Source organism: Budorcas taxicolor, chromosome 19 (genome assembly GCF_023091745.1).
Source record: "Budorcas taxicolor isolate Tak-1 chromosome 19, Takin1.1, whole genome shotgun sequence".
Classification (NCBI taxonomy): domain Eukaryota; kingdom Metazoa; phylum Chordata; class Mammalia; order Artiodactyla; family Bovidae; genus Budorcas; species Budorcas taxicolor.
In genome coordinates, this window is record NC_068928.1 from 45,471,644 (window position 1) to 45,498,055 (window position 26,412).

A 26,412-nucleotide genomic window follows, 5' to 3' on the forward strand; every position below is an offset into this window, starting at 1 on the left:
AATAATAAAAGCAACAGCTCACACCACATGCCAAGTAGAGCTCCACATACCCTGTCTGTGTCAACTAAAAACGCCTCTCAACCATTGAGCAGGAACTCTTGTTAAGATCATTCCTATCTTGCAGATAAGGAAGCGGAGAGGCTGAAAGACTCGTCCGAGGTCACAGAGCTAGTAAAGGGTGCTGTCAGGATTTAAATCCAGGCTATCTGGGTGCTTTGCTAAATCGCCACAGTCATGTCCAGCTCTGTGCAATCTTGTAGACTGTAGCCCAGCAGGCTCCTCTGTCCATGAGATTTCCCAGGCAAGAATACTGGAGTGGGTTGCCACGCCCTCCTCCAGAGGATCTTCCCGACCCCGGTATTGAACTCACGTGTCTTACATCTCGTGCATTGGCACGCGGGTTCTTTACCACTAGCACCGCCTGGGAAGCCCTGTCTGGATGACGAGCTCTTAACACTATAGTGTGCTGCCTCTCTTAAGGCAACGCCCCCTCCTCTGCCCATGCTTCTTCCCACCAGATTCTCTGGCACCAAGTCCCTTTGTTTGCAGACATCTGGGAACAGCCTCTGGTCCCAAGCACCTCCCATCCAACGCAGACACATAGGATTCCCCAGCTCCCTTGCCTCCCCCCAGGCCTCCCTGAAACCCCAGCCATGGAACCCTCAGCCCTTTGCCAGCTTCTCTCTCATTTAGCAATTAGGAGGGAATGAGCAGCATCTTCAACTCTGCCCAAGGGCTCAGCTCTGCCCGGACTTGGGTCCAATGGCAGGGAAGCTGAGCAGAGCTTTTAAAATCCATTTAGCCTCATTTCCCCGCTGGTGCTATGGGCGAGCAGCCTCTGAGCAGAAGGGCCGAGGAGTGGGGTTTAGAGAGGAGGGAGAGCCAGGCAGCGGTTCCGCTCCCAGGTAAGCGGCAGCAAATCCCACCCCCGCCCCCCAACACGCCGCCCCATCCTCTCCCTCTTGCCTGGTGCCGCCAGCAGAGGCATGTCCCAGGCTGGGCAGCACCCTGGGGATCGGCTGACGTAGCCCTCCCTCTTGCGCATGAGGAGAGCGCCCCGGGAGGCGACCTGACTGATGTTACTCATGCAGCAGGGGCCCCCATCTGCCTCCTGTGAGGTCCTCTGCCCCTGCAGGGTTCCAGGCTTGGGGACTGGGATCCGAGCAGCTTCCCCCACCCTCCTCCAGCCCTGCTGGGGTGGAGATGTGACATGCAGGTCAGTGTGAGCCATGGAGAGCCCTCCAGAGGGGAGGGGCTCTGGTGGAAATGGCTTCCAGCCAGCGCTGCCTGGAGTCAGGGCCAGAATTCACTCAAGAAAACATATTTAGAGCCACCAATGCCTAAGAGGGGTCCAGAGTGGGGCAGAGCGATCTCTGCCAGCAAAGGAGAAAAGGTCAAGATGTGAATGTCCCTCGGACACCTCCCGCCTGGGCTTCAGGGCCCCAGTGTCCCCGGAGAGTGGGCAGGAAGGAGAGTGTCCCAGTGCGCTTTAGCCAGCCTCGGTTTAGACCTCAGATGATTCCCGATGTCCTTCGGAAGTGACACATTCTGGCTTCCAAGCTGGTGGCAGTCTCGACCTCTCGCCCCTCCCCCGGCCACTCTCCTGTCTTTTTTCCCAAGTGCCAGGCTGGGAGCCCGTTCGAGCAGATCTTGATAATAAAATACTTGCTACATGTGACCCACTCCCATGACATCCCCCAGCACACCCCTCGTCTCCAGCCACCTGTCATTTTCTGCCCACCATGCTTGCTCGCACCGTGTGAGCCTCCAACATGAGGCCGGCTGTAGGGAAATGGCAGCCTGGAGACCTTCCCTGTCCCCTGCCCTGAGAGCCCCATGCCCTGTGAAAGGACCCCCCAGAGGGTGGCTTACCATGGTGAGTCCTGCCCCACGAAGCCTGTCAGTGCACCGTGCCACGCGCGCTGCCACCGTACACCTTCCGCATCACGCCTGGCCTCGAGAGCGGGAACTGAGTCATCAGGACTCACCCTTCAGCTTTGCTGCCACGTCAGACCCCAAAATGGGAGGTTTCTCAGCAGGGCGCCCACCGTGTAATCTGCAGGAGACAGCCCAGTGAGCCAGTCAGGCCTCTGCCCCTGGGCCAGTCCCGTGGGCTTGGGTGGGCACAGCCGTGGCGCATGGGCAGCCTTTGGGGTTGCCACTGTGCCTCTGTTAGTGGCCAGTGGCAGAAAAAGGCAGGAAAATGGAGATAATAAGAAAGCCCCCCTCCCCAGCTTCACCCTAGGGCCCCCAGCAAGCCAGCTCCTGGGCTGCCCCAGATGGACAAGTAGATGGACATACGAATGGCCGGTAGATAGATACTCGGGTTACTCCTCTTTGGGAGCGGAGCCTGGGGTCATTCTGACTCTCCCTTCTTTTTCCCAGACAATGGCTACCGGGAGTGCCTGGCCAATGGCACGTGGGCCGCTCGCGTGAACTACTCCGAGTGCCAAGAGATCCTCAGCGAGGAGGTGAGGCTCCAAGCCAGCTGCCCACTGAGGCCTGGGCCTGCGCCCCTGGCACAGCTCTGTGCCTGCTACTGGCCCATCAGGGTGGGAAGCCAGAGGCTGGTGTCCGTGCCCTGCAGAGAGAAGGCGACTGGGGAGCCAGATCTAGGCCAGCCGTGAGCAGGCACGCCCGAGGGAGGGGGAGCCGAGGGGGCAGCGGGTGGGCTCTGACTGCGGTGGGCTGAGCCTCTGTTCCTTCCTTCCTCGCTGGACCCAGTTCTCATCCATGTTCTTCCCCAGCCACCTGAGCAACACCTCAGGTCTGGCCAGGGTCCCGCCTCAGGATCCAGGATGGGGGTGGGGGGAGCCGTGGAGCTGGAAAAAGCCCTTGAAGAGCCTTTTAAATATTTAAATGTTTTTGAGAAAGATGCTGCTCACACCTAATACAAAATTCAAAAGGTACAAATGGGAAAACACAGAAAAGTCTCCCTCCCGGCCGTGTCCCAGTCACTGGGTTCCCTCTACCCCGCCCAGCGGTAACCATTTTGCCAGTTTCTTAAGCATTCTTTCAGAGACAGTCTCTGCACAGACATGCAATTATGTTTATTTGTTCTTTTTTTGTGTATTTTTCACCCAAACGTTGTAGATTACACATGTTCGACACCTTGCTTTTTTCACGTAATCATCCATCTTGGTGATTGTTCCATATAAGTGCCTAAAGAGCGTTTTCATTCTTTTTTCACATTTGCATAATATCACAGTGTACAGATGTACAGATAGCTTATTTCACCCGTCTTTGTTCTCAGTCTTCGGTTATGACAAACACCGCCGCAATGAATAATCTTTCAAGGGTGACATTTGGCAGACGCTCGGGTATGTCTGTTGTCCTGGTGTTGCTGCTACCTCTGAGCCCTGACCCCCTCACCTGTATCTTCATCCTTCAGTGGATGCTGAGGAAGGTAGGGGTCATGGAGCTGGAAGAAGAAGTGAGCAAAGGGCAGATGGAAGATGCCCCAAGTTGTCCAAAGGCCCCAGGCTACTGGTGTGGAAGAGCGGGGCTGGTCTAGGCAGTTCGGAGAATTCCAGTGCCTAACTGATCTAAACTGAAAGAGACCTTGTGGGCCCTCCATCCCATCTTTTTAAAATAACTTTAAAATTTTATTTATTTTGGACCGCTCTGGATCTTCGTTGCTTAGCGGGCTGTTTTTCTAGTTGCGGTGCTGTGTTCTGGGTCTACTTTCTCGTCACAGAGCACGGGCTGTAGGGCGCACAGGCTTCAGCAGTTGTGGTACATGGGCTCAGCACCAGGCTGCGTGCAGCTCCATGGTACTCCAGGCAGTACCACCTTGCGCTTGAATTGTCCTGAGGGCTTCCCTGCTGGCTCTGTGGTAAAGAACCCACCTGCAGTGCAGGAGCCTCAGGAGAAGAACCCACCTGCAGTGCAGGAGCCTCAGGAGACTCGGGTTCGATCGCTGGGTCGGGAAGATCCCCTGGAGGAGAGCATGGCAACCCACTCCAGTATTCTTGCCTGGGGAATCCCATGGACAGAGGAGCCTGGTGGGCTGCAGTCCATGGGGTCACAAAGAGTCAGACACGACTGAAGCGACGTAGCATGCACACACGCACTGGGTCTGCAGAGCCTGAGGCTAACCAAGTGTCTCCAATCAGAGGTCACCAACCTCCTGTCTGAGGACAGACACCTCTCCCCCGCCCCAGAGGAGCAGACGTCTGTCCCCTTCTTGGAGTCTGCAAAGCTGGAGATGCCACCGCTGCTTTCAGCCTCCCCCTCCGCCCCCTGCATGGAAGCCTCGTGAATGTCAGAGGACATTCACGACCCCCCAAATCTATCCTGCTCTAATTTAAGCCCCTTCCTTCTAGTTGGCTGACCTTCTAGTTGGGGGACCCTCAGTAAGTGCCTTGTTCCCAGCACCCTTCAAAGACTCAGGGGCAGAGGTCAGCTGCCCTCAGCCTTTCCTTCTCTCCATCTTGCAGCCCCCATCCCTTCTGCCAGGACTCAGTCACTCTCTCTCTCCACCAGCGGGCTCGGGGTTCGGGGGCGGGAGGGGGGCGGGGTGGGGGAGAAGGAGAATTAGGAAGCACCAGCTTCTCATCACGCCCCTCTTTGGCAGTATAAGGGGAACAGCACGAGGCTGTTGGCGGCAGGAGCTTTGAGATTTGGATTCTGGTTTCAGCACCTGTACTGTGTGACGCTGGGCAGGTCACTCAGCCTCAGTAAGTCTCAGGTTCCTGGCGTGTGAAAGGCGGGGGAGCTATTCTGTACCATCTCTGCCTCCTAGGGGAGGGAGGCTGGTGTCCGCCTGAGCCTTGGCCTGTAGAGGGCGCTCCATCCATCAGCCACCCCCTTGCTCTCATCACCTGCGCTCCGGGGAGGTTGTAGTGTTCACCTGGAGAGCGGGGTGATGAGGGATCATGGATGAGTTCATAGGTGACGCGGGCACCCCCTTTGTCTGGTGGCAGCCCTCACCCCCGCCCGGCTTGCCCCGCCCACCCTTTCCGCGGCGGCAGCCCCTGCTGGCCTCTTTGCCTAGCACTCTGGGTAATCAATTAATTTAATTAGTGAAAACGCCATCCCCTTCTGCCCGCCCCCAGCCTCGCCAGACCCCTCGCCACTCGCAAGACTCCCGTTCTCTCCTGGAGCTACTGCAAAGAGGAAGAGAAAAGTCGCCAATTAAATGGAGCCGCCGGTTTCTCCGCGCTGGGCCGGGCTCAGCCCTAATTAAGAACCAGCGCCCCCGGGGGAACTGCAGATAATGGATTCGCAGAACGGCTGCCTGTGAAATGGGACTTGCGAGGGCGCGCAGAGGCCAAGGCCAGGGCGGAGACCTGCCCACAGCCATCACCACCAGGGACAAGCCCCCACTTGGGGAGCTTGCTTCAAGCATGGGCCGGCCCCTGCACTGACGCCCCCAGCACCGCCTGCACCCTCCCCCGCCAACATTTGTCTCCCTCCACTGCTGACACCCCCCCACCACCACTGCCCCAGACAACTCTCCCGTCCACATCCCCTCCCCCACCTCCTTTGACACTTGCACACACCCTGCTTCCCTCCCTCACACTCTGCTGAGCGCAGGTTGCCCTGGCCTCCAGCACAACGTGGGACACTCTTTGATGGGACAGGAAGCGGACTCTGAGGGTGTAGGCTTGTGGGCCGGCGTTCACGGCTCACAGAGGGCGTTGGTTCAACCAGGGCTTCTGAAAAGCGGGGGCGTCATCTGGACTTCTTGATCAAATGAAGATTCTGATTCAGTGGGTCTGGGGTGGGGTTTCAGACTGCATTTCTTAAGATTCCTGCGAGCTCCTAGATGATGCTGATGTTGCAGGTCTGGAGACCAGCGTTTGGGAAACAAGGGGCTGGAGGGCCCAAGGGTGGTCAGAGAGCAGCTCTGGAAACCCAGGGCAGTGGGGAGGAAGAGCCACAAAAATGGGCAGGAGGGGGTGGGAGAGAGGGCAGGCAGGGTACTTGGCCGGGGTAGTGGGCATCCGGTGGAGAGAACCCATCACACATCCTGAAAAGGAATCGGTTCAGGTCTGACACTGGACTGGGTGTTTCTTGCAGAGAGTCTGGTGGTGCGGGCACAGCAGAGGGGCCTCCACCCAGTGCCACCCTCCTCAGGGTACCTGCCAGCCTCAGGTCCCCAAACCAGACAGGACAGAGTATTGCTCAGGTCCCCAGGGACTGGCTGTGTCCACCTGTCCTTTGGGCATCCCAGCTGCGTCTGCAGTTAATGGTGGCTTTCTCTCAGGAGGGTATCTCTCAGGGTGTCATCTGGGTTTCTTGGAGTGTCACTGGGTGTCTGTAGGATGTTGCCAGCTGTTCTCTCTGGGTGAACTTGAACACCTCTCAGGGTATCACTGACTAGCTCTTGGGGACGGCGGGCCATTTCTCCCAGTGATGCTGGCCATCTTTCAGGGTGACCCTGTCATCTCTCTAGCTGTCTTCGCAGGCTCCCTCTGCACTGTACCACCCCGCCCCCCCCCCCGACCCCGCCCCATTGCTTTGCTGTTTCTCACATTGCATTAGGCTGATGTGGCAGGTGGGAAGCAAGACTCAAACCCAGCCTGGGCCCTCCTTGGCCCAGCTCCAGGAGTCAGGCAGAGGTGGCACCTGGATGGTTTGGCCCAGTTCTCCCCCTTTCAGCCTCAGTGGAGAAAACCTCTCATGAGCCCCCAACTTCCCCGTAGAAGATCCCCAAGAATTCTGAGTCCAGGATGAAGACAGTGGCTCTGTTTGCAGTCCATGCTTATCCCTCAAGGAACACACTGCAGGGACAGAAAGGAGGGTCTGTCAGGCCAGGGAGACCTGGATGCTGATGCTGGCCCAGTGGCTGGGGCCAATTATGCACCCTCTTCAACTGGAAAAATGGGGACGGAAGAACAATCTCAGAGGGCAATCGTGAGAAAGAAAAGCAGTGACGTCTGTAAAGCCCCTGGCATGGTGCCCAGCATGCAGTAGGTGATTAATAAATGACACATCCCACCCTAAGCCAAAGCACTCTGGCCCAGCCTGCTCTGGGGGGCAGTGAAGGGCCTCCCTGACATGGTTGCCCCCTTCCCCGGGCGGTACATGAAGCAGAGGCATCACCCTTTCTGGGCTCTGCAGATGCTGTCTTTACCCAGAGGCTTCGCAGCATGGATTTGTGGAAAATTTAATAAAAGGAAATTAAATATCAGTTCCAGACAGCCTGGATATGTGCATATCTGCTGGAGTCTCTGGATTTGGCATCTACCTCCAAGCACTCAGAGATGCACCCCGCCCCCCGCCCCATGCGCATTTATATGATGGCAATGGATACCCTCTGCCCACCCCCATCCATTTTCATCTCGGTGGGTCTCAACCCTTCAGGGCCTGAGCTTGATGTAATCTGTCATGTTCCTGAAAACCTCTTCCAGGAACACCAGCCTCTAGAACAGCTGCCCAGCCCCTTCTTTGCTGAGGATGCTCCTTCAGTGCAGAAGGGGCTGGGGAGAGCAGCGGAGGGAGGGCTTCACCCCTTCTTGGATCCCTGCTAGGTATCTTGCTGCAGAGGTACCCTTGTCCTTGGGTGGGTAGGGGGGAGTCTGGGCCTCAACCTCCTCATCTGGAAAATGGGTACAGCTGGACTTGATCCCTTGGGATCAGGTCTGACACCCATGGATTCTGGAATTCCAACAAGAGGGTCCAGGGAGAGCCAGGAGGAGCTCTGGTGGCTTCAAAAGGGTGAAGAAGTCTTCCTTTGAGCTCATCTTTTTCTCAGTATTTGTTGGTTTCTATGCCTCATAATGCCCAGGCCCCACCCCAGAACCTGGGAAGGGTGAGGGAGGGAGAGGTTAACAGCGATCCCCTCTCTGGAAAGACAGTAAAGAATCTGCCTGCAATGTGGGAGACCTGGGTTCAATCCTTAGGTTGGGAAGATCCCCTGGTAAAGGGAGAGGCTACCCACTCCAGTATTCTGGCCTGGAGAATTCCATGGGCTGTGTAGTCCTTGGGGTTTCAAAGAGTCGGACACAACTGAGCTTTCCAACATCCACTTTTTTCCTTCCTGCACATGACACACCGTCACTGGGCTCCACTGTGCGCCATGCTCTGGTTTCTAGCCTCTTTCCTCTTCAGACCTAGAAAAGGGTGGAAGGGGCCTTTATTCTCACAGGGTCAGGAGTCTGCAGACACTGGGCACTGAGGACCACTGGTGGGGAGCCCCATCATGGGTGGGGACCTGTTTGCTGCCTCAGCACCTTGCCAATCTGTGCGTGAAGGTGAGAGGTAGTTAGAAGTTGAGAGACCTTGAACAAGTCCATGTATTTCTAGGCCTGTTTTTCTGCAAAATAATATATAGACCTTCTACCAGTTCTTCCCCGGCATTGCCCTGAGGGTTTGACAGGATGACAGATATGAAGATATTCTGTAAACAGGAAGGCTTCAACGCTCAGGGAGTGTACGTCAATTGGAAAGGGGACTGTGGTGTAAATGAAATGAATTAAGTAATAACATTGGGAACTTCATTTTAGTCCTGAGAGAGGACCCCAGTGACTTGGAGCAGACCTCTGGGGCACCCAGGAAGCAAGTTATGGTGCCTAGAGTTGTTTGTTTAAGGTTTCAAATGATTCTGTGGATGCTAATCCACAGCGACTGCCTTCCCCCTTGGTCGCTAATAGGAACGGGCTTTAATTGCAGTGGGAGGGGTTTAGGGGTGATGGAGAAGATGGTGACTCAACTCCGAAATAGGAGTCCTAGGGGGTTGGGGCCTGCACCCACAAGTGTTGGGACTGAATGGAAATGTGAGTGTGAGAACGCAGCTGTGATCTGTGCAGGCACGTTCGTGCACGCAGAGTGGGGAACCCTCTGTTAGGTGGAGATTCACATTAGCAGCACACAGAGCGTGGGATTTGGGGACAGACAGACAAGACTCAGATGGGACGGCACTGCTCTAGGGCCACGCCTGATGCGAAGCAGGCTCAGGAAGGGCTAGCTGTCGTCATCACAGGCACGTGGGGGTGTGGCCGTCCTGGCACCGGGGTCTCACCCCTGCCCCTCCCCTCTCTCTCATCTCAGAAGAAGAGCAAGGTGCACTACCACATCGCGGTCATCATCAACTACCTGGGCCACTGCATCTCCCTGGCGGCCCTCCTGGTGGCCTTTGTCCTCTTTCTGCGGCTCAGGTGAGGAGGCCCTGGCACTGCTCCCACCCAGCCCCCTGGGCCTTGAGCGGGGAAGAGAAGTAAGATAACAAGAGGCGGTTCGGGGTGGGGGCTGCCGGGAAAGGGGAGTCCTGCCCCCTCACTTCATGGGACAAGGTGACAAATACAGTTGTCCCAGGTCTCTTGGAGCATCTGGTAGGGTCACTTCTGTACCCCTGCCAGTGACTGGGGTCACGGGAGGGGAAGGGGGTTGGCCAAAGCCCAGGCTCGCCTGGAGTCACCCACTCAGTCCAGACTGCTGCACGCATTTGACCGACCAGGAAGGTGGAGCCCCGCTTTGGGTTTGAACCTGCCTGGGCCCAGCACAACTGCCAAGGATGCAGATGGCAGCACCAGCCAGGTCTGTGCCAGGAATGGAGGGTGAGAACGGGGCTGAGCATCAGGGCTGAAAGCTGGGAGGGAGGCATCTTGCTGGAGGCTGAGCCTCAAACCTGGAGCTACAAGGAGAGAGGGATGCCCGTGGGAGTAGGGCGTTCCCAGTCAGCAAGCAGCCCCTGGTCCCTTCGGTGCTGGCCGTGTGGCAAGCTCTGTCCCAGAGCTTAGGTCTGAGGTGACGTGAAGTGAAGTGAAAGTCGCTCAGTCGTGTCTGACTTTTTGTGACCCCATAGACTACAGTCCATGGAATTCTCCAGGCCAGAAAACTAGAGTGGAAGGGAAGTAGCCTTTCCTTTCTCCAGGGGATCTTTCCAACCCAGGGATCAAATCCAGGTCTCCCGCCTTGTGGGTGGATTCTTTACCAACCAAGCCACAAGAATACTGGAGTGGGTAGCCTATCCCTTCTCTAGCGGATCTTCCTGATCGGAATCGAACCGGGGTCTCCTGCATTGCAGGTGGATTCTTTACCAACTGAGCTATCAGGGAAGCTCCTGCTTAGGACTGGGCAGGCCACAATTAAGAAGGGACCTGTGACGTAAGGAGAGCCCCTGATGCCACCTCCCAGTGTGACTTAGCCAGCCCCCACTGCTCTTAGCCTCAGCTTCCCCTCCACACATCTGGGCTGGAGTGATGCTGGCGGCCGATCCCTCATCTTCTCCCTCCTCCTCTGCCTCCTGTCACCCACCCGCCTCTGCTGCCCCCAGGAGCATCCGGTGCCTGAGAAACATCATCCACTGGAACCTCATCTCAGCCTTCATCCTGCGCAATGCCACGTGGTTCGTGGTTCAGCTCACCATGAGCCCCGAAGTCCATCAGAGCAATGTGGTGTGTCCTGGGGGTGGGGCAGGCCCAGGGTCAGAAGAAGGGTCTGGGTGGGGCAGCCCTGGAGGAGCAGGGATGGGAACCAGGCCTTGGAGCCCATAGTGCCAGAGTGGATCCCAGGGGTGGCCGCATCCTGCCCAGAGGAGGCCCCAGGCCCAGGGTGGGCTGCTGTTTCCTCGCATCCCCACCCCCCTCGGTTAATCATCACCTCTGATGGGGTGGGCGGCAGGGCTGGTGCAGGCTGGTGACAGCCGCCTACAACTACTTCCACGTGACCAACTTCTTCTGGATGTTCGGCGAGGGCTGCTACCTGCACACGGCTGTCGTGCTCACGTACTCCACGGACCGGCTGCGCAAATGGATGTTTATCTGCATCGGCTGGGGTGAGCGGGCCAGCCCCCTGCCCCGACTGGGCCATCCTCCCCCCTCCCAGGCCCGGGTCAGGCCAGGTGAGGGTGGTGGAGTGTGCACACAGCCCTTCGTCCCTACTTGGGGACGGGGACAGTGGGAACATTTCAGGCGAGCCAGCGAGTACCTGGGAGACCCCTGCCCACCTCTGGGCCCTGGGCTGCCCTGGGGTCTTCCGGGTCTGCATCCCCGACTCCACTGACAGGTCCTGTGACACTGGTCTCTCCCCAGGTGTGCCTTTCCCCATCATTGTGGCCTGGGCCATTGGAAAGTTGTACTACGACAATGAGAAGTAAGTCACCTCCTCTTCACTGCCCTCAGGGCCCCTGAGCCCCAAGGCCCAGGTTCCCAGGCCAGCTATGCCTGAGCCTCCCCAGGGACCTTCAGCCGTGTCCCCGTCCCCATCAGGGCCACAGCTTCTTCATCCGCGTGGGGAGGCTCCTGGAGGGCAGACTCAATCTGTGGATCCCTAGGAGTGCTCTGCCTGAGGTGGGGCTGGACAGGTGGGTCGAGGCTCTTTACCTGTCTCAGGCTTTCATGACAAGCAGAACAGACTGAAGGGTGCTAGAAGTCCCTGGAGCCAAACCACCCAGGTTACGAACTGTAACTCCATCATTAGGTAGCTTTATGACCTTGGGGTAGTTCCTATAATGTGCCTCAGTTTTCTCATCTGCAAAATGGGCATCCTCATAATAGTGCCTTCCCTCAAAGAGTTGTTAGGGGAATGACATGAGTTAATATATATATACATCAAGCATTTAGAATAGAGTCTGGCACATAGGAAATGTGTATAAATGTTTTCTATTAATGAAGACATGTTTTAGCAAAAGTTCTGTGGATTTAATAGAAACTGATCAATCTCAGAGACTCCTTCCATCTTTCAAGTCCTGAGCTGTATTTAAATAGAAGCAGGTGTTCCCAGTTGCCCCTGAAAACTTCACTTCTGGTGCTGTGGTTTTCAGCCTTGGCTCACACTACAATCACCTGGGAAGCTTTAAAAAGTACCGATGGCCAGTCTTGGCCTCCAGAGGGTTGGATGTCATTGGTCTGAAGTGTGATCTGGGCACCAGGATTTTTTAAACCTGCCCAGGTGATTCTCATATGAAGCTAAACTTAAGAACCACTGTAAGAGAGAGGCAGAAAAAGTGGACAGAGAAGGCCAGGGGATGGGGGATGTGCCAGAATCTTCTTTGTCAAAGTGTCCTTAGGAACCCACTGTCTGACTGGGGTTCCAGGCTGCCTCCGTCACCGTGGCTGCTCCTGTCCAACCCTGACAAGGAGCCTGGAAAATTACATCCACATTTATCAAGGTGATCCTTCCTGACTCCTGCCCAGCCTGGCTGTAGCTCTCTGTGTATTTGCGAAATTGATGGGATGGGGGCCTGGGCTGTGCGTCAAGGGCAGCTGACAGACAGAACTAGGGGCCTGGCAGTGATTCCCAGAATGGCGACCTGGGTCCCAGAGCAGGAGCATTGTAAATCCTGTGCCTGAAGGTGTCCAGGTGAGTACAGGGAAGAGAGGACGGGTTTCAAAAAGCCGCCCAGTGTGTGCATCTGGGCGCATCTTGGAGCCAAAAGGATGGCTGAGCTTGGAGGAACGTCCGTCTGAACGTCTCTGGAGCTCCGCCTTGTGGTATAATCCTGGCACTGCATCAGAAGGGATGCAGGTGGGAGACTTGAGAGAACCTGCGGACCCCAGGGCCAAGGACTGGACCTGGCCCCAGGACAGTTTGCCTTCGGTCCTTTTGAAAACTTGAACTTGTCTCCAACCTTGAAAAAGTCAAGAGGTTTCAGTTTTCTGTTTATGGAAGCATCATGATTTCTAGCTACTGTAGACTCTCGGGATGAGAGTGTAGCGTCTCTGCACAAGGACTGCTGCTGCTGCTGCTGAGTCACTTCAGTCGTGTCCGACTCAGACTTTCCAATGTGCCCCACACCAACCCACTCCCCAGACCTCCCTAGATCTTGCTGGAGGTGACATCGAGAAAATGCAAAGCACCTCTGCCCCAGGTGTTAGCTACTGGGGTGGGGAGTGACTGCATGACAGGTACAGGGCAAGGTCCCCCTGTGGGGCATGTGCCAGAGCTACAGCGGGGACCGTGTATGTTGGGCCCATGCCTGTTCTATTCAGCGGGCTTTTCCACAATTCCCCTCCCTGCCACAGTACCCGATTCCAGCTTTACATCTTAAAGGATGCTGTCCATTCTGCAGATGGAATGACTGAGGCATTGTGGCGGGATCCTGACCTTCTGCCCGGGTTAGAAGTGGGGCACCCAGATCCTGGCTTTTGGCCCCAGTTCCTTCTGCCCCAGCGCTGCTTCTCCCTCATGCTACTGAACTGGATCCAGATGACCCTTCTCCTCATTTCTGTGGCCTTCTAGGTGCTGGTTTGGCAAAAGGCCTGGGGTGTACACTGATTACATCTACCAGGGCCCGATGATCTTGGTCCTGCTGGTAAGAACCTGGGTAGGAGGGCGGTGGGGGCAGGGCTCAGTGGGGAGAGGCCAGCAGTACTTACCGTGGGCTGAAAGTTTTCCTCTGCCTAGAGGTAGGGGCACAGGGCCAGGATTGTGCTGGGCTCACGCAGATAGAGGGAGAGCAGCAGGGTGGCAGAGGCCAGACCCAGGACAGCTGAGTCCCTGTCCTGTCCCCCACCTTCCCACCAGCATCTTGCACACACCATGCCCAGGCCATCCCACTGTGTGTCCAATTTCAGATCAATTTCATCTTCCTTTTCAACATCGTCCGCATCCTCATGACCAAACTCCGGGCATCCACCACCTCTGAGACCATTCAGTACAGGTAACCAGACCTGCCTCCCCTATCCATGGGGGGCTTCAGAGACCCTAGCACTGACCCAGAGTTTGCCTCCAGGCCTGAGAGTCCCTCCTGAAACCCCAGCTCCACCCCTGTCTCAGACATTCCAAGGACCCTCCCCCAGACCCAGTCCTGTTCACCAAGTGGCGGGCTCCAGCTCCTTCCAGGGGTAGGCTGTGACTCTGGGCCTCCTTCCCACTTCTCACCCTCAGGAAGGCTGTGAAGGCCACTCTGGTGCTGCTCCCCCTCCTGGGCATCACGTACATGCTGTTCTTCGTGAACCCTGGGGAGGACGAGGTCTCCCGGGTCGTCTTCATCTACTTCAACTCCTTCCTGGAATCTTTCCAGGTACCCACCCGTCCCCCACCCCACCCAGCCTCCCAGCCCTGGCCTGTCCCCCTGCCTGTCCCCTGCTCCTCTTTGGGTGGGGGTTCTCCCAGGCAGGGGCCTGGAAGGGCGGGAGGCTGGGGGCAACTCCGAGGCTGGGTGACACCTTCCCCCGTCCCTTGACCCGCCTTCCCACCACCCCAGGGCTTCTTCGTGTCTGTGTTCTACTGCTTCCTCAACAGCGAGGTAAGGACCCGGGCCGGAACTCAGGACGGCAGGAGGCCTGCTGGGACCAGAGGCTGTCTGTAGCCGCCTCCTGCCTGCCGCACACCAACTCCGTCCTCCCCCCTCCGTCCTCCTGGCTCCCAGCCCCTACAGGGATATTGTTGGGAGTTCCGGGAGGGTCCCTGCCACTTGCCACTCAGCTGCTGCGGTAATGAGCCCGCTTCTTAGCAGTGGGCGTGGGGGTCAGAAGCTGGGACTCCAGTCTCATCAATGAGTCTGTGAAATAGGTTGTTGAAAACCAGGAAGCTGAGCCCTAGGGCAGGAGGTTGAGGGCAGATGTGTGTGGGTTGAGGGTAGAGATTCTTCATGGCAAAGGCCATATGGCACTTTTGGGTGGATTTGAAAAAGGCACCCCTTCCTCATAACGCTTGAGAAAACTGTCCTAACAAATACGAAATCAACAATAGTGATGATGTCAATGCTGCCCTTCCAAGGTGGCTCCCTGGATAGCTGCCTGTGGGGGTGGGAGCGGGGGTTTGAAACCCGGGCTCAGACCCTATGCTCTGCTGTGTACCCACAGGTCCGCTCTGCCATCCGGAAGAGGTGGCACCGCTGGCAGGACAAGCACTCAATCCGTGCCCGTGTGGCTCGCGCCATGTCCATCCCCACCTCCCCCACCCGTGTCAGCTTTCACAGCATCAAGCAGTCCACAGCAGTGTGAGCTGGAGGGCCACGGACCGCCCCCGAGACCTACGGCTGGGGAGATGGCCACCAGGCTTAGCCAGCCACCCTGTCTGTGGAGGGGACCAGCTCCCTCCCACACCCTCTACCCCCAGGCTCAGCTGGCGCTGAGAGCCCAGGAGGCCCCTCCCCAACCCCCAGCTGAGCAGAAGTTCCAGGCCTGTGGCAGCAGTCAGGGCCACGAGATGAGTGGAAAATAGCCGATAGGACTGGGCTGGGCCCAGGGCCTCTGGCTTCTCTTTGCCCCCATCCTCCCTGGAAAATGGACTGGAAATGCAGAGTGGGAGCTGGACAGTGGGGAATCCAAAGCTGCACATGAGTCCCTTCAGAGCACAAGATGACAGCCCACTGGAGACCCCAGGATGTCCTCAGAGACTATAGGGGGCCATTCGCTGCCCCACGGGCATCACGGGAAACTCTCGTCACAGCATCCGAGCCGCCATGAGGATGCCTCCAGGCCTTAGCAGCGCTGCACCACTGGGAACCAAGGCTCTGTTGTCAGAAGCCCTGGAGACATTGTTAGAAATCAGATGGCATCTTTAGACACCAGGCTGCATAACCAAAATCCTCCCAAACGCCAGTCATCTGACCCCATGGCCCTGCCACCAGAAACGCCCTGCCTCGCTGCCGCACACCCTTGGCCCTTTACTGCTGCCCGCCCCACACAGGCTCCCCATCCTTAGCCTCCGGCCCCAGGTGTCCCCCCTTTGCCAGATGATGGGGATGTCAAGAAGCCAGTGTGTGCCCCCACCAAAGCCAGCCTCCCTTTGAAGGGGGCAGAGATGCTGGGGCCACCAAGCCCGCTGGCTTCAGTGACCCGGCCTCGCGACCCAAGCCCTCTGCTGGCCAAAGGGGTCCTGCGGCCTTTGGATGACCTCTGGGCCCGCATCACTAGCTAAGCCAAAATAGAAGGGGGTGGGGCGCTGGGCCCCTCCCTGCCCCGAGTTCCCCAGAGCACCAGCCAGCTGGCCGTTTACACCCCAGGTAAGGAGCCAGCCACATCCAGAGGGACTGGACAGACAGAGCAGGACTTTGGGGGGCTGGGGCTGGGAGATGGGGGTGGCTGGTATAAATTATATTATTTATCTTTCAACCAGCACTTGTGAAGGCCTTGTGTGTGCCAGAGCTGGCTTGGGAGGGCATCCCAAAGAAACAGAGGCCACTTTCAGCCTTTAGGGCCACTGTGTGGCTGGGCACCAATGGCACCCTCACATCTGCCAGGGATGGGGCCTTAGGGGAGGACTCACAAGGGTGTGGATCGTGGGGCCCAGGGAATAAGGGCATCTCTCATAAGAGGGTGGATTGTAGGGAGAAGGGGTATGGGCAAACCATGCAGACGGAGGACTCCACGAGCGGGCTGCCGCCTGAGCAGAGGTGAGGCAGCAGGACCGGGCAGCCTCGGGTCCCAGCCCCGGGGAGGAGCTGGGCTGGAAACAGAGGAGCTAAGAAGCAGGGGAGGCTGTACAGGCCTGAATGCTGTCTTAGCATGGAAACCCCAGAAGCAGACCAGGAGACAAGGCCAGAACCAACTCCAGGGCACGGTCGCACACGCCCACCACCACGGTCGACGGTAGCTCAGTCCTGCTGCAGAAGCTGAGGGAGCCGGGTGGGACCCACACTTGCGTCATTCCACCCGAGGGGCCAGGGAAGTTTATCCACCAGCCCTCCGGGGGCAGTAGTTCCAGCACCTCCTGTGGAGGCCAGGAGCGAGCTGGGCACAGCGTGAGCCGCGTCCTCAGGACAGGAGGTGGTTGGGACACAGAAACTCCACCCTCTACTCTCAGGCCTGGGCCTTACCTCTGAGTCTCTGACCCGGAAACAGGGCCATGCAGGGGTGTGTGTGCACGCGCATACATGCATGCACACAATCAGGGACACCCACACACGTGCACATGGATGCGTGGCGCGTCAGGACACCAGGACAGATGACCGTGGTGCTGGGAGCCCAGAAGCGTCTGCTGGGGGAGTCGGGCTCCAGTGGGTGAGAGTCTGGCCACTCACCGAGGGAGGAGAAGCTTCAGTCCCTGAAGCCAAGTGGGGTACCCTGCTCTGCCGACTCCCCAGGCACTGTCCCCTTAAGGAGACAGTTGGGAGGGCCAGCTGATCAGAGGAGGCTGTGAGAAGGGGACCAGGGGCCACCAGGATGGAGACAGGCTGACAGCTTCCAGAGCAGCTGGAGGGAACCCCATAAAGAGTCCCCCAAAAGAAGGACCAGAATTGATGGCTGAATCTCAAATGGCCACGAAGGAGGCCAACAGGAGGCATCTTTGTCAGTGCTGCCTCCCACCCAGGAGAGTGAGAAAGCGAGGATGTGGAGTCGGGAGAGGAGAGGAGCCGAGAGGGGCTTGGGGACTGTGAGGGGAGTTCATAGGCAAGGGGTCTTCAGAGGACCAAGCTGGGGCGGTGCCCCCTTTCCTGCTTGTCCTCTGGCTGTTTTTTAATATTTAGTATTTATTTATTTGAGTCTTATAATATTTATTACTTATTTATACACTGGGTCTTAGTGGCACACTCAGGATCTCTGCTCTTCATTGTGGCATGTGGGATCCGTAGCTGCAGCATGTGGGATCTAGTTCCCTGACCAGGGATTGAACCTGGGCCTCCTGCATTGGGACCTCAAGAGTCTTAGCAACTGGACCACCCTCCTGGCTGTTTTAGCTGATGGGAGCCAGTCACACACCTGCTGTGCGCTCAGCCCTTTGTGAGGTGGGGAGGCAAGTGGCACCCCCAGGACACATGCCGGCAACAGGCTGCAAAGTTTAGAGCTGCCAATGCTGGAAGGTCACAGGAGGACATCCAAGTGGGGCTGGCAGTCATCACAGAAGCTGCAGGGGGTCCCTGGGCAGGCAGGGGGCTGGTCCAGATGATCTCAAGATCCCTCTTGTCCAGAGACTGTAAAGGGCCGAGGGGCTGGGAACATCTGGGCTGCAAAGAACTGCCAGAGGCAGGTGTGCAGTGTTTAACCCTTCCATGGGCTCCAGGGCTGGGCTCAAGGCAAGCCCCACAATGGGATTTCTGAGGGTCGTTCTGCTCGGAGCTTTGGCTTGTGGGTGGGTGGGAAGAGAGGTCCCTTGGGGTTGTGGGAGGTGTGATGGGCCAAGAGACATGCACATCCACCACACTGTGGGAAGGGGTCAGGCAGCTGCAGGGGCGGGGGCGGGCGGGGGGTGGTCACTGCAGGACAGGCCTCTCTATGAAACTAATTTTTCTCCATCCACACCCAGAGGCTGCAGTGTGCTCAAATTCTCACCTGAGCTCTTTTCTCCTTTAGACCCTCCCTCGCGGGCCCAGATCACCAGTGGAGGAAAAACCACCCTGCGGGGTTTAGGTTTTCCAGTTCCGTCTCCCCACCTCCCTGAGTGCGACAGCATAGCCCTTGCTTTGGGGTCCCCGGCTTCTCCTCCAGGCCTGTTCAGCCCCTGCTGCTGTTAATAGGACCCAGCATGGGACCCCAACAGATACCCCAGAACCTGAAGAGGGCAGAGGGTGCAGATCAAGGAGGAAGGGAGGTTTTAGAATCCAGACAATAATTAACTATGGGCATTTGTAGACTGCTTTGCAATCCACAAAATCCTTTATAACATTCACGAAAATAGAATCAGCCCATTTTCCTGCCAAGAAAACTGAGGCCAGTGGACTCCTCTGAGATCAAAGGTCTTCTCCAAATCCAGGTCTCCTTCCACCCCGTCAGTTAACTGGAGTCACTGGGCTTGGGTTTAGGGAGGCCAGGACTGATAAAGCGGCTCTGGGGGAAGGGGACGGCGAGGACTAGGGGTTTCAGACTGTCTGATGGGGGTGAAGTCCCAGGCAAATACCTGCGCGGCCCAAAGATGGCCCAGCCAGTGTCAGGCTGCTGAGCCCAACTGGGTTGAGAGCCATGAGGGTTCTCTACATCCAGCAACTCCTTCCCTACCTTCCCAACATCCTGCACCCCTCCACTCCTTAAAATGATGCTTAACTGCAAACAGTACAGCCCACGTCCACCAGAAGCCTCTGAGGGTCTCCATGCCCAGCCCAAGTGAGGGTGCCACTGGCCTACAGCTCAGGGGTCCCTCAAGCTCATCTCATGCAGCCCCCTGACTTCAAACTCACCTTCCCACCTTTGGTTCAAACAGAAGGGCTACTCCCTGCATTTTTCCATCAGCAGTACCATCACTGAGTGCTCACCCGGAGCCCCTCTGCTAAGCCCCCCACACACCAATCTCATCTACCCTTCATACCACCCTATGAGGCAAGATCTGTTATCCCCATTTAACAGATGCGGGAAGTGACGCCCAGAGAGGTTGAGAGACATGCCTGGGAGCACCCAGCAGTGGCCCAGCTAGATGTGAACCCTGGCTGGCCTCACTCGGCCCCCATGGTGTTTAAACCCTACACAGCTGAATTTCTTGTGGAGTTCCCCTCCCTGCCCCACTGCTCCTGCCAACCCTCTTCTAAGGAAATTCCCCCGTTTCTCCAATCTGTGGATAAACTGGCTTGTGAAACGAACCTGGATGCAGAAGTTTGTGCCTGTAAAGCCATGGGCCTCCCATGGCCCTCTCCCTGAACCAGCCCACCCTCCCCGAGTCCCCATCCCTGTCCCTGCTCCATTTCATTTCAGAGCATCACCTTTTATTCTTTTCCTTCCATCTTCCCACAACCCCTGCAGATGCTGCTGAGCAGAGTCAGGTCAAGAGAGGCCTGGACCAAGTATATTTCTCAGAGCTCTCGGTGTACTAGAAACACCGATGATCATTTCAAAATAACTCCAGGCACCACCTAAGTCCCCAAACAGAAGGCAGGGACGCTGTCCCAGCCTGCCCTGGGCGGCGACCCTCACAGTCCAGGCCATACCTAAGGGGAGGCAGCCGGGAGGGACCAGAAGCTGGAGACCAGGAGGATGCCCTCAAGGAAAGGGGTGAAATCCGGGGGGCATGGGGAGGGAGGGTGCTGCAGAGTCTTGAAGCAGAAACACAGGCTGGGGAGTGAGCATCAGCGTTTCATGTAACCGCCTACCAGGCCTCCTGCAGGGGCTGCAGGGGCACAGAGTGGCCGTGGAGAGGAGCCATTCCAGGACTGGGGCTGGCGTTGGGGCTGAGGGGCAAGTTGGGGGATCTGGGGAAGCAGCAATTAGACAAGACACCCAAAAGCCTTGTTGAGTTGCGTCCTGGCAAGAGCCTAGGAGGAAATGAGTCCAGAGAATTTTTTTGATCCCATGTCTGCCAGGAGCCCAAGGGTAGATGGCGGAGGGGGAGGCAGGAGCAGCCTCTGTTTTGGGTTTCAGGGGGTGTTTTCTGAACCCCAAATCGGGGCACATGCTGGTCTGATGAACTCCAGGACAGGTACAACAAGGCCTGTCCTGAGCACAGTGCTCCTGCAGGGGACTGAAGTTGCTCCTTGTTTTGTTCTTTAGAAAACTGGGGGACTTCCCTGGTGGTCCAGTAGTTAAGAATCTGCCTGCCAATGCAGGGAACATGGGTTCGATTCCTGGTCCGGGAAGATTCCATCTGCGGAGGAGTAACTAAGCCTGCGAGCCGGAACTACTGAAGCCTGCAACTACCCTAAAGCCCAGGCTCCTCAACAAGAGAAGACACTGCAACAAGAAGCCCGCACACCGCAGCTAGAGAGTAGCCCACACGCAGCAACGAAGACCCAGTGCAGCCCCAAAACACAAATAAATTAAAAATAAATAAAAAAGAAATTAGGGCAAAATACAACATCAAACTTACCATTTCAACCAAGTGTACAATTCAGCATATTAAATACACTCATGATGTTGTACAACCATTGTCACTATCCAGCTCCAGAACTTTTTCATCACTCTGACGAAACTCCAGACCCCCAACTCTCCTTCCCGCCAGCTACCACCACCCACTTTCTGTCTTGATGATTTGCCTGTTCTGGATATTTCATAAAAGCGGAGTCGTGCAGGATTTGTCCTTTTGTGTCTGGCTGCTTTCCCTTGCTTAATGTTCTCAAGGTCCGTCTACATCATAGCGCGATCAGAACTTCATTCCTTTGTAGGGCAGAATGATGCTCCATCTTACGAGGGGTCCACGCTTTCTCTAGCCATCCATCAGCTGAAGGACATCTGGGTTCTTTGCATGTACTCCAAGTCATTGTGAAGAGTGCTGCTGCAAACATCCAAGTACAATTTTTTTGTTTGAACAGCTGTTTTCCGTTCTTTGGGGTATACTCCCAGAGAGGAATTTCTGGGCCACGTGATAAATTTCTGTTTCTAACCTACCATGGAACCACCAAGTGTCTTCTACAGCGGCTGTAAGTGAAGTGAAGTCGCTCAGTCGTGTCCGACTCTTTGCAACCTTATGGACTGCAGCCTACCAGGCTCCTCCGTCCATGGGATTTTCCAGGCAAGAGTACTGGAGTGGGGTGCCATTTCCTTCTCCAGGGGATCTTCCCGACCCAGGAATCGAACCCAGGTCTCCCCACATTGTAGGCAGATGCTTTACTGTCTGAGCTACCACTATTTACAATATCCTTGCCAGCAACGTATGCAAATCCTAATTTCTCCACATCCATGCCAAAATCTGGGGGGTTTTTTTCCGTTTTTAAATAACTTTTTATTTTTTAATTTTTTTTTTGGCTGCTCTGCACAGATCTTGATCCTCAGTCAAGGACTGAAACTGCACCCCCTGCAATGGAAGCGTGGAGTTTCAACCACTGGACCGCCAGGCAAATCCCCCAAACCTGCTATTATCTGTTTTGTTATTTTTATAATAGCTACGCCCGGTAGGTGTCTTAGTCTTCAGTTTTATTAAAGCCCCAGGACTCTACCTGAGGTACAGTCTAACTGAACATCAGTAGCTGGGGCGGAGAGGGGGTGCTGGAGAGGGTGTGGAGAGATTTCTATTATCACAGCCCTGCTGTACCAAGCATCTGGGTACTCAGATGCAGAGAGGTAAACCCAGTCTAGACACTGCTCCACTCTCATAAGAACTACACAAGCCAACTGTCCCTTCTCTAACAGCCCCTGACTGATATACCTGTCCTCTCTCTGCAATGGGAGCCCAGGGAGGGGCAGCTGGCAGCTTTCTCCACTGGCCCTGACACTTCACCAGCTGGGGATCTGCTCACCAGTCAGCTGTCCCTGTTCCCTAAAGTGTTTCTGACAGCTAATTTGTCATTGTAATTAGTTTGTAATCTAATTAAACGTTATATGAATGGATGAAACAGAAACGCACAAACAAGCAGGGGTGTTATTTCTTACAAAAACGTGGTTGATGCTCTGAAAGACACAATCCGAATCATACAGAATATCTGACGCCTGTCAAGTCCGGTGTGGGTGAGATGTCACCAACTGGGTGGGAGGGGACTGTCAGAGTCTACAAGGTTCCACTCATCGACCTCTTGGCAAAGGTCCCTGATGCTCACCCTCCACTTCAAAGCATCCGAAGCTGGGTGTGGGGGATCTGCTGTCTCACCGATGTGGAGCTCACAAGCTGCGTGCACACCAAGTCGCTTCATTTGTGTCCGACTCTTTGCGACCCCATGGGCTACAGCCCGCCAGGCTCCTCTGTCCAGGGGATTCTCCAGGCAAGAACACAGAGTGGGTTACCATCCTCTCCTCCAGGGAATGAAGAAAGTAAGGCTTGGGAATTCCCTGGTGGTCCAGTGGTTAGGACTCAGCACTTGCACCGTCATGGGTATGGGTTCAATCCTTGGTCAAGGAACTAATATCTCAGAAGCCATGAGGCATGACCAAAAAAAAAAACCCAGAAAAGAAAAGAAGATCTGAGTTGTGATCATGACATGTTAAGGATGGGCCTCTGGTCTCCTGGATGTGGTGGTGGCGCTGTCCTTGAAGGTAGGGCCTGAAGGTCGAGAATGGGCAGTGGGGAAGGCCTTGGGGCACAGATTAGAGCTGCAGTCAAGCAGTCAGAGAGCCGGGCTGACCCCAGGCAGTTCCCAGGACAGGGCAACACCTAAGTGACGTGTGTCTAGAGTGAGAGCTGGATCTGGGGGCTGGGATTAGGGCCCATGGGATGGGCTTTTCTGAGCCTCAGTGTGCTCATCCACGAAGTGGATGTATTTGGATGAGGTTCAGCCAAACTGTGGTGCTGGAGAAGACTCTTGGGAGTCCCTTGGACAGCAAGATCAAACCAGTCAATCTTAAAGGAAATCAACCCTGAATATTCATTGGAAGGACTGGTGATAAAGCTGAAGCTCCAATACTTTGGCCACCTGATGCAAAGAGCCAACTCATTGGAAAAGACCCTTGATGCTGGGAAAGACTGAAGGCAGGAGAGGGGGGCAACAGAGGATGAGATGGTTAGATGGCATCACTGACTCCATGGACATGAGTTTGAGCAAACTCCAGGAGATAGTGAAGGACAGGGAAGGCTGGTACACTGCAGTCCCTGGGGTTGCAAAGAGTCACACACCACTTATCAACTGGACAACAACAAAGCTGCTGTAACAGACTCACAAGAGGCTTGTGGCTTAAGGAAGATAATGTATGTTAACAGTCCACAATGAGTATCCCATACTCCATGCAAGCATCCGGGGACCTGGTTCCTTCACTCGTTTCTCCCCATCTCTTAGGACATCGCCCCCCCTCTCCACAGACAATGGCTTGTCCATGAGTGACTTGTGAGAAAAAGAAAGAGATGGACAAGGAGTCCCATGGTCTCTGCCCAGGTTCCTGAGGGACTCACTTCATTTCTGCTCATTTCCAATGGCGAGAAATGGCCACGTGGCCTTTCCTAAATCCTGGTCAGTCTGGGAATGAAGTTCTGGTCACGTGCCTGTGCAAAGGAGCATGATTTGAAGGAGGGCTCACACCTTGCACTGGATGGGGGTAGCAGTATCCCCTTGCAGGAGGCTGTGATTGCAGATAAAGTACCTGGCACTCAAGAAGAGCTCGATAAAAATGTACAGCATCACTGAGGTCAGGGATCCCAGGGGCCCAGGAAACTGTCTGGTTTAATGTCCTCATTTCTTTGCAGTTAGAGAAATAGGCAGAGAGGGCCAGGCACCTGCCGGGTCTGTAAAGGGCAAGGTTGGTCCCAAATCCTGTCTGGGATCCTCAAGCCCATCCCCCCACCTCTTGTTTCAAGTGACCTGGTCCAGCTCCTCCTAGGCAGATGACCTCTCCACCTGGAGGCAGGGCTGGGGGACAGGATCCCCAGAGGCTGCCCAGCTTTGTGACTAGGTAGGTGTGGCCCTGGTTTCCTGGACCGTCGGCCAAGCAGCTGCTCTGTGACAGAGGGCCACACCCAGCCCTGGGAGGGGTAGGGGGCAGTGGGCAGCTGCCACACTGGGACGCAGCGGTAGGTGCCTGAGGAGGATGGCGTGCCTGGGTCTCCTCCTCTTTTTCCTCCTCCTCTTCCTCCTGGCCAGCACCGCGGCCCAGGGGGAGTACGGCGTGGTCCACGTGGTGTCGGACAACTGGAGCAAGGACTACTGCATTCTCTTCCGCTCCGACTACGTCACCCTGCCCCGGGACCTGCAGCACGCCCCACTCCTGCCCCTGCACGACGGCACGGGCTCACCCTGGTGCCCAGGCCAGGACTCGTCCCACCAGGCCCACCCAGACGGCTCCGCCAGCCAGCGGCCCCTCCACCGGACCACCGCCATGGTCATGAGGGGCAACTGCAGCTTCTACGACAAGGGCTGGCTGGCTCAGCGCCGAGGCGCCCACGGGTTGCTCATCGTGAGCCGGGTCAGCGGCCAACAGTGCTCAGACATCACCCCGGCGGCCCAGAACCCCCGCAAGCCCCTCCCAGACCTCACCATCCCCGTGGCCGTGCTCCGCTACACCGACATGCTGGACATCCTCAGCCACACCCACGGGGGCAACGGGGTCCACGTGGCCTTGTACGCCCCCCCAGAGCCCATCCTCGACTACAACATGGTGGTCATCTTCCTCCTGGCCGTGGGCACCGTGGCCGTGGGCGGCTACTGGGCCGGCGTGACTGAGGCTGACCGGCTGCAGCGGCGCCGGGCTCGAGGGGGCGGGGGGCCCGGCGGTCACCCTCCACGGGGAGCCCTGGCGGCCCGGCGGGGGCCCAGAGACGACGACGAGGAGTCGCCGGTGGACTTCACGCCGGCCATGACGGGCGCGGTGGTCGCCATGTCCTGCTCCATCATGCTGCTGCTCTATTTCTTCTACGACTGCTTCGTCTACGTCATGATCGCCATCTTCGGGCTGGGCGCGGGCACCGGCCTCTACAGCTGCCTGCTGCCCGTGGTGCGCCGCCTGCCCGTGTGGCGGGACCAGTGGCTCCTGCCCGGCCGCCGAGCCTGTCTGCAGCTGCCCCTGCTGCTGCTGGCTGGCCTGTGCCTGGTGGTGACGGGCCTCTGGGTCGCCTACCGGAACGAGGACCGCTGGGCGTGGCTGCTGCAGGACACGCTGGGCGTGGCCTACTGCCTCTTCGTCCTACGGCGCATGCGCCTGCCCACCCTCAAGAGCTGCGCCTCCTTCCTGCTGGCCCTGCTCGTCTTCGACGTCTTCTTCGTCTTCGTCACACCGTTGCTCACCGGGACCGGCGAGAGCATCATGGTTGGGGTGGCCTCGGGCCCGGCAGATTCCTTGAGCCACGAGAGGCTGCCCATGGTCCTCAAGGTGCCCCGGCTGAGCTTCTCGGCCTTGACCCTGTGTGACCAGCCCTTCTCTATCCTCGGCTTCGGTGACATCGTGGTCCCCGGCTTCCTGGTGGCCTACTGTCACCGCTTTGATGTGCATATCCGCTCACGGCAGGTCTACTTCGTGGCCTGCACAGCGGCCTACGCTGTGGGCCTGCTGGTCACCTTCTTTGCCATGGCCTTCATGCAGATGGGCCAGCCTGCCCTGCTCTACCTGGTGTCCAGCACGCTGCTCACCAGCCTGGCCGTGGCCACCTGCCGCCAGGAGCTCACCCTCTTCTGGACAGGCCAGGTTAGAGCCAAGGCCCTCGCCCGGCCTGTGCCAGGGCTCTGCGGCGCCCCTTCAGTTGGTTCTGAGCGGAAGCGGGAGCATGTGGCAGACATCCACAGAGCCTTCGAGCTCGAGGGGGCCGCCATCTCCACCCTGGCAGGAGACTTAGATAGCAGCCTTGGGGAGGACACGGCTGGGACTGTCACCATATCTGAGGATGAAGCGACCAGTCCAGAAGGCCACAGTGACAGCTCTGAGTGCTGGAGCGATGCCAACCTGGAGCCCGATGACCTGTCGAGTACCCCTTCTGGGGTCTCAGAGGAGTTCTTACCACTGATGCCAATGGCCATGCTGATACCGCTCAGGCCGCCGCCCTCGGAGCTGGGCCAGGCCCTGGCCCAGGCCCATGAGGCCAGCCTGCCCTGTACAGGCTTCCACAAGAGGAAGGGCCTTAAGGTGAAGAAGAGCATGTTGACCCAAGATCCCTTGTGAACCAGGAACCCTGGGGCATGTGCCTCTAGACTATCACAGAGCAAAGCCACGTGTGACAAAAATAAATTGGGGCATTTAGAATATTCTGTATCTACCCACGGAGCTTCTTTGTTAGAACTGTAAGGAAGCAGTTCACGTAGAGCCTGCAGGGTCCTTGGGACAGACCACATCTGTCTGTCTCTGCAGCCCAACCCCAGCCTCATTGCCC

The 26,412-nt window shown here is 56.9% G+C and overlaps 2 protein-coding genes across 2 annotated transcripts in view; both read left to right on the plus strand.

The window, feature by feature from the left end:
* Positions 1-14,837, plus strand: part of CRHR1 (corticotropin releasing hormone receptor 1) — a 28,504-nt gene extending 13,667 nt beyond the window's left edge. Inside the window, exons 5-14 of the mRNA XM_052658636.1 lie at positions 2,386-2,471; positions 8,998-9,104; positions 10,223-10,343; positions 10,570-10,723; positions 10,980-11,040; positions 13,129-13,201; positions 13,464-13,549; positions 13,777-13,912; positions 14,096-14,137; positions 14,697-14,837. Coding sequence (XP_052514596.1) covers positions 2,386-2,471; positions 8,998-9,104; positions 10,223-10,343; positions 10,570-10,723; positions 10,980-11,040; positions 13,129-13,201; positions 13,464-13,549; positions 13,777-13,912; positions 14,096-14,137; positions 14,697-14,837 — 1,007 coding nt within the window. The remainder of the gene's footprint in view (positions 1-2,385; positions 2,472-8,997; positions 9,105-10,222; positions 10,344-10,569; positions 10,724-10,979; positions 11,041-13,128; positions 13,202-13,463; positions 13,550-13,776; positions 13,913-14,095; positions 14,138-14,696) is intronic.
* Positions 14,838-24,143: 9,306 nt separating this feature from the next.
* On the plus strand, positions 24,144-26,204 carry SPPL2C (signal peptide peptidase like 2C). Its single transcript, XM_052658717.1, has one exon. It carries the CDS (start codon positions 24,144-24,146, stop codon positions 26,202-26,204), a length of 2,061 nt encoding a protein of 686 aa, XP_052514677.1.
* Positions 26,205-26,412: the final 208 nt, after the last annotated feature.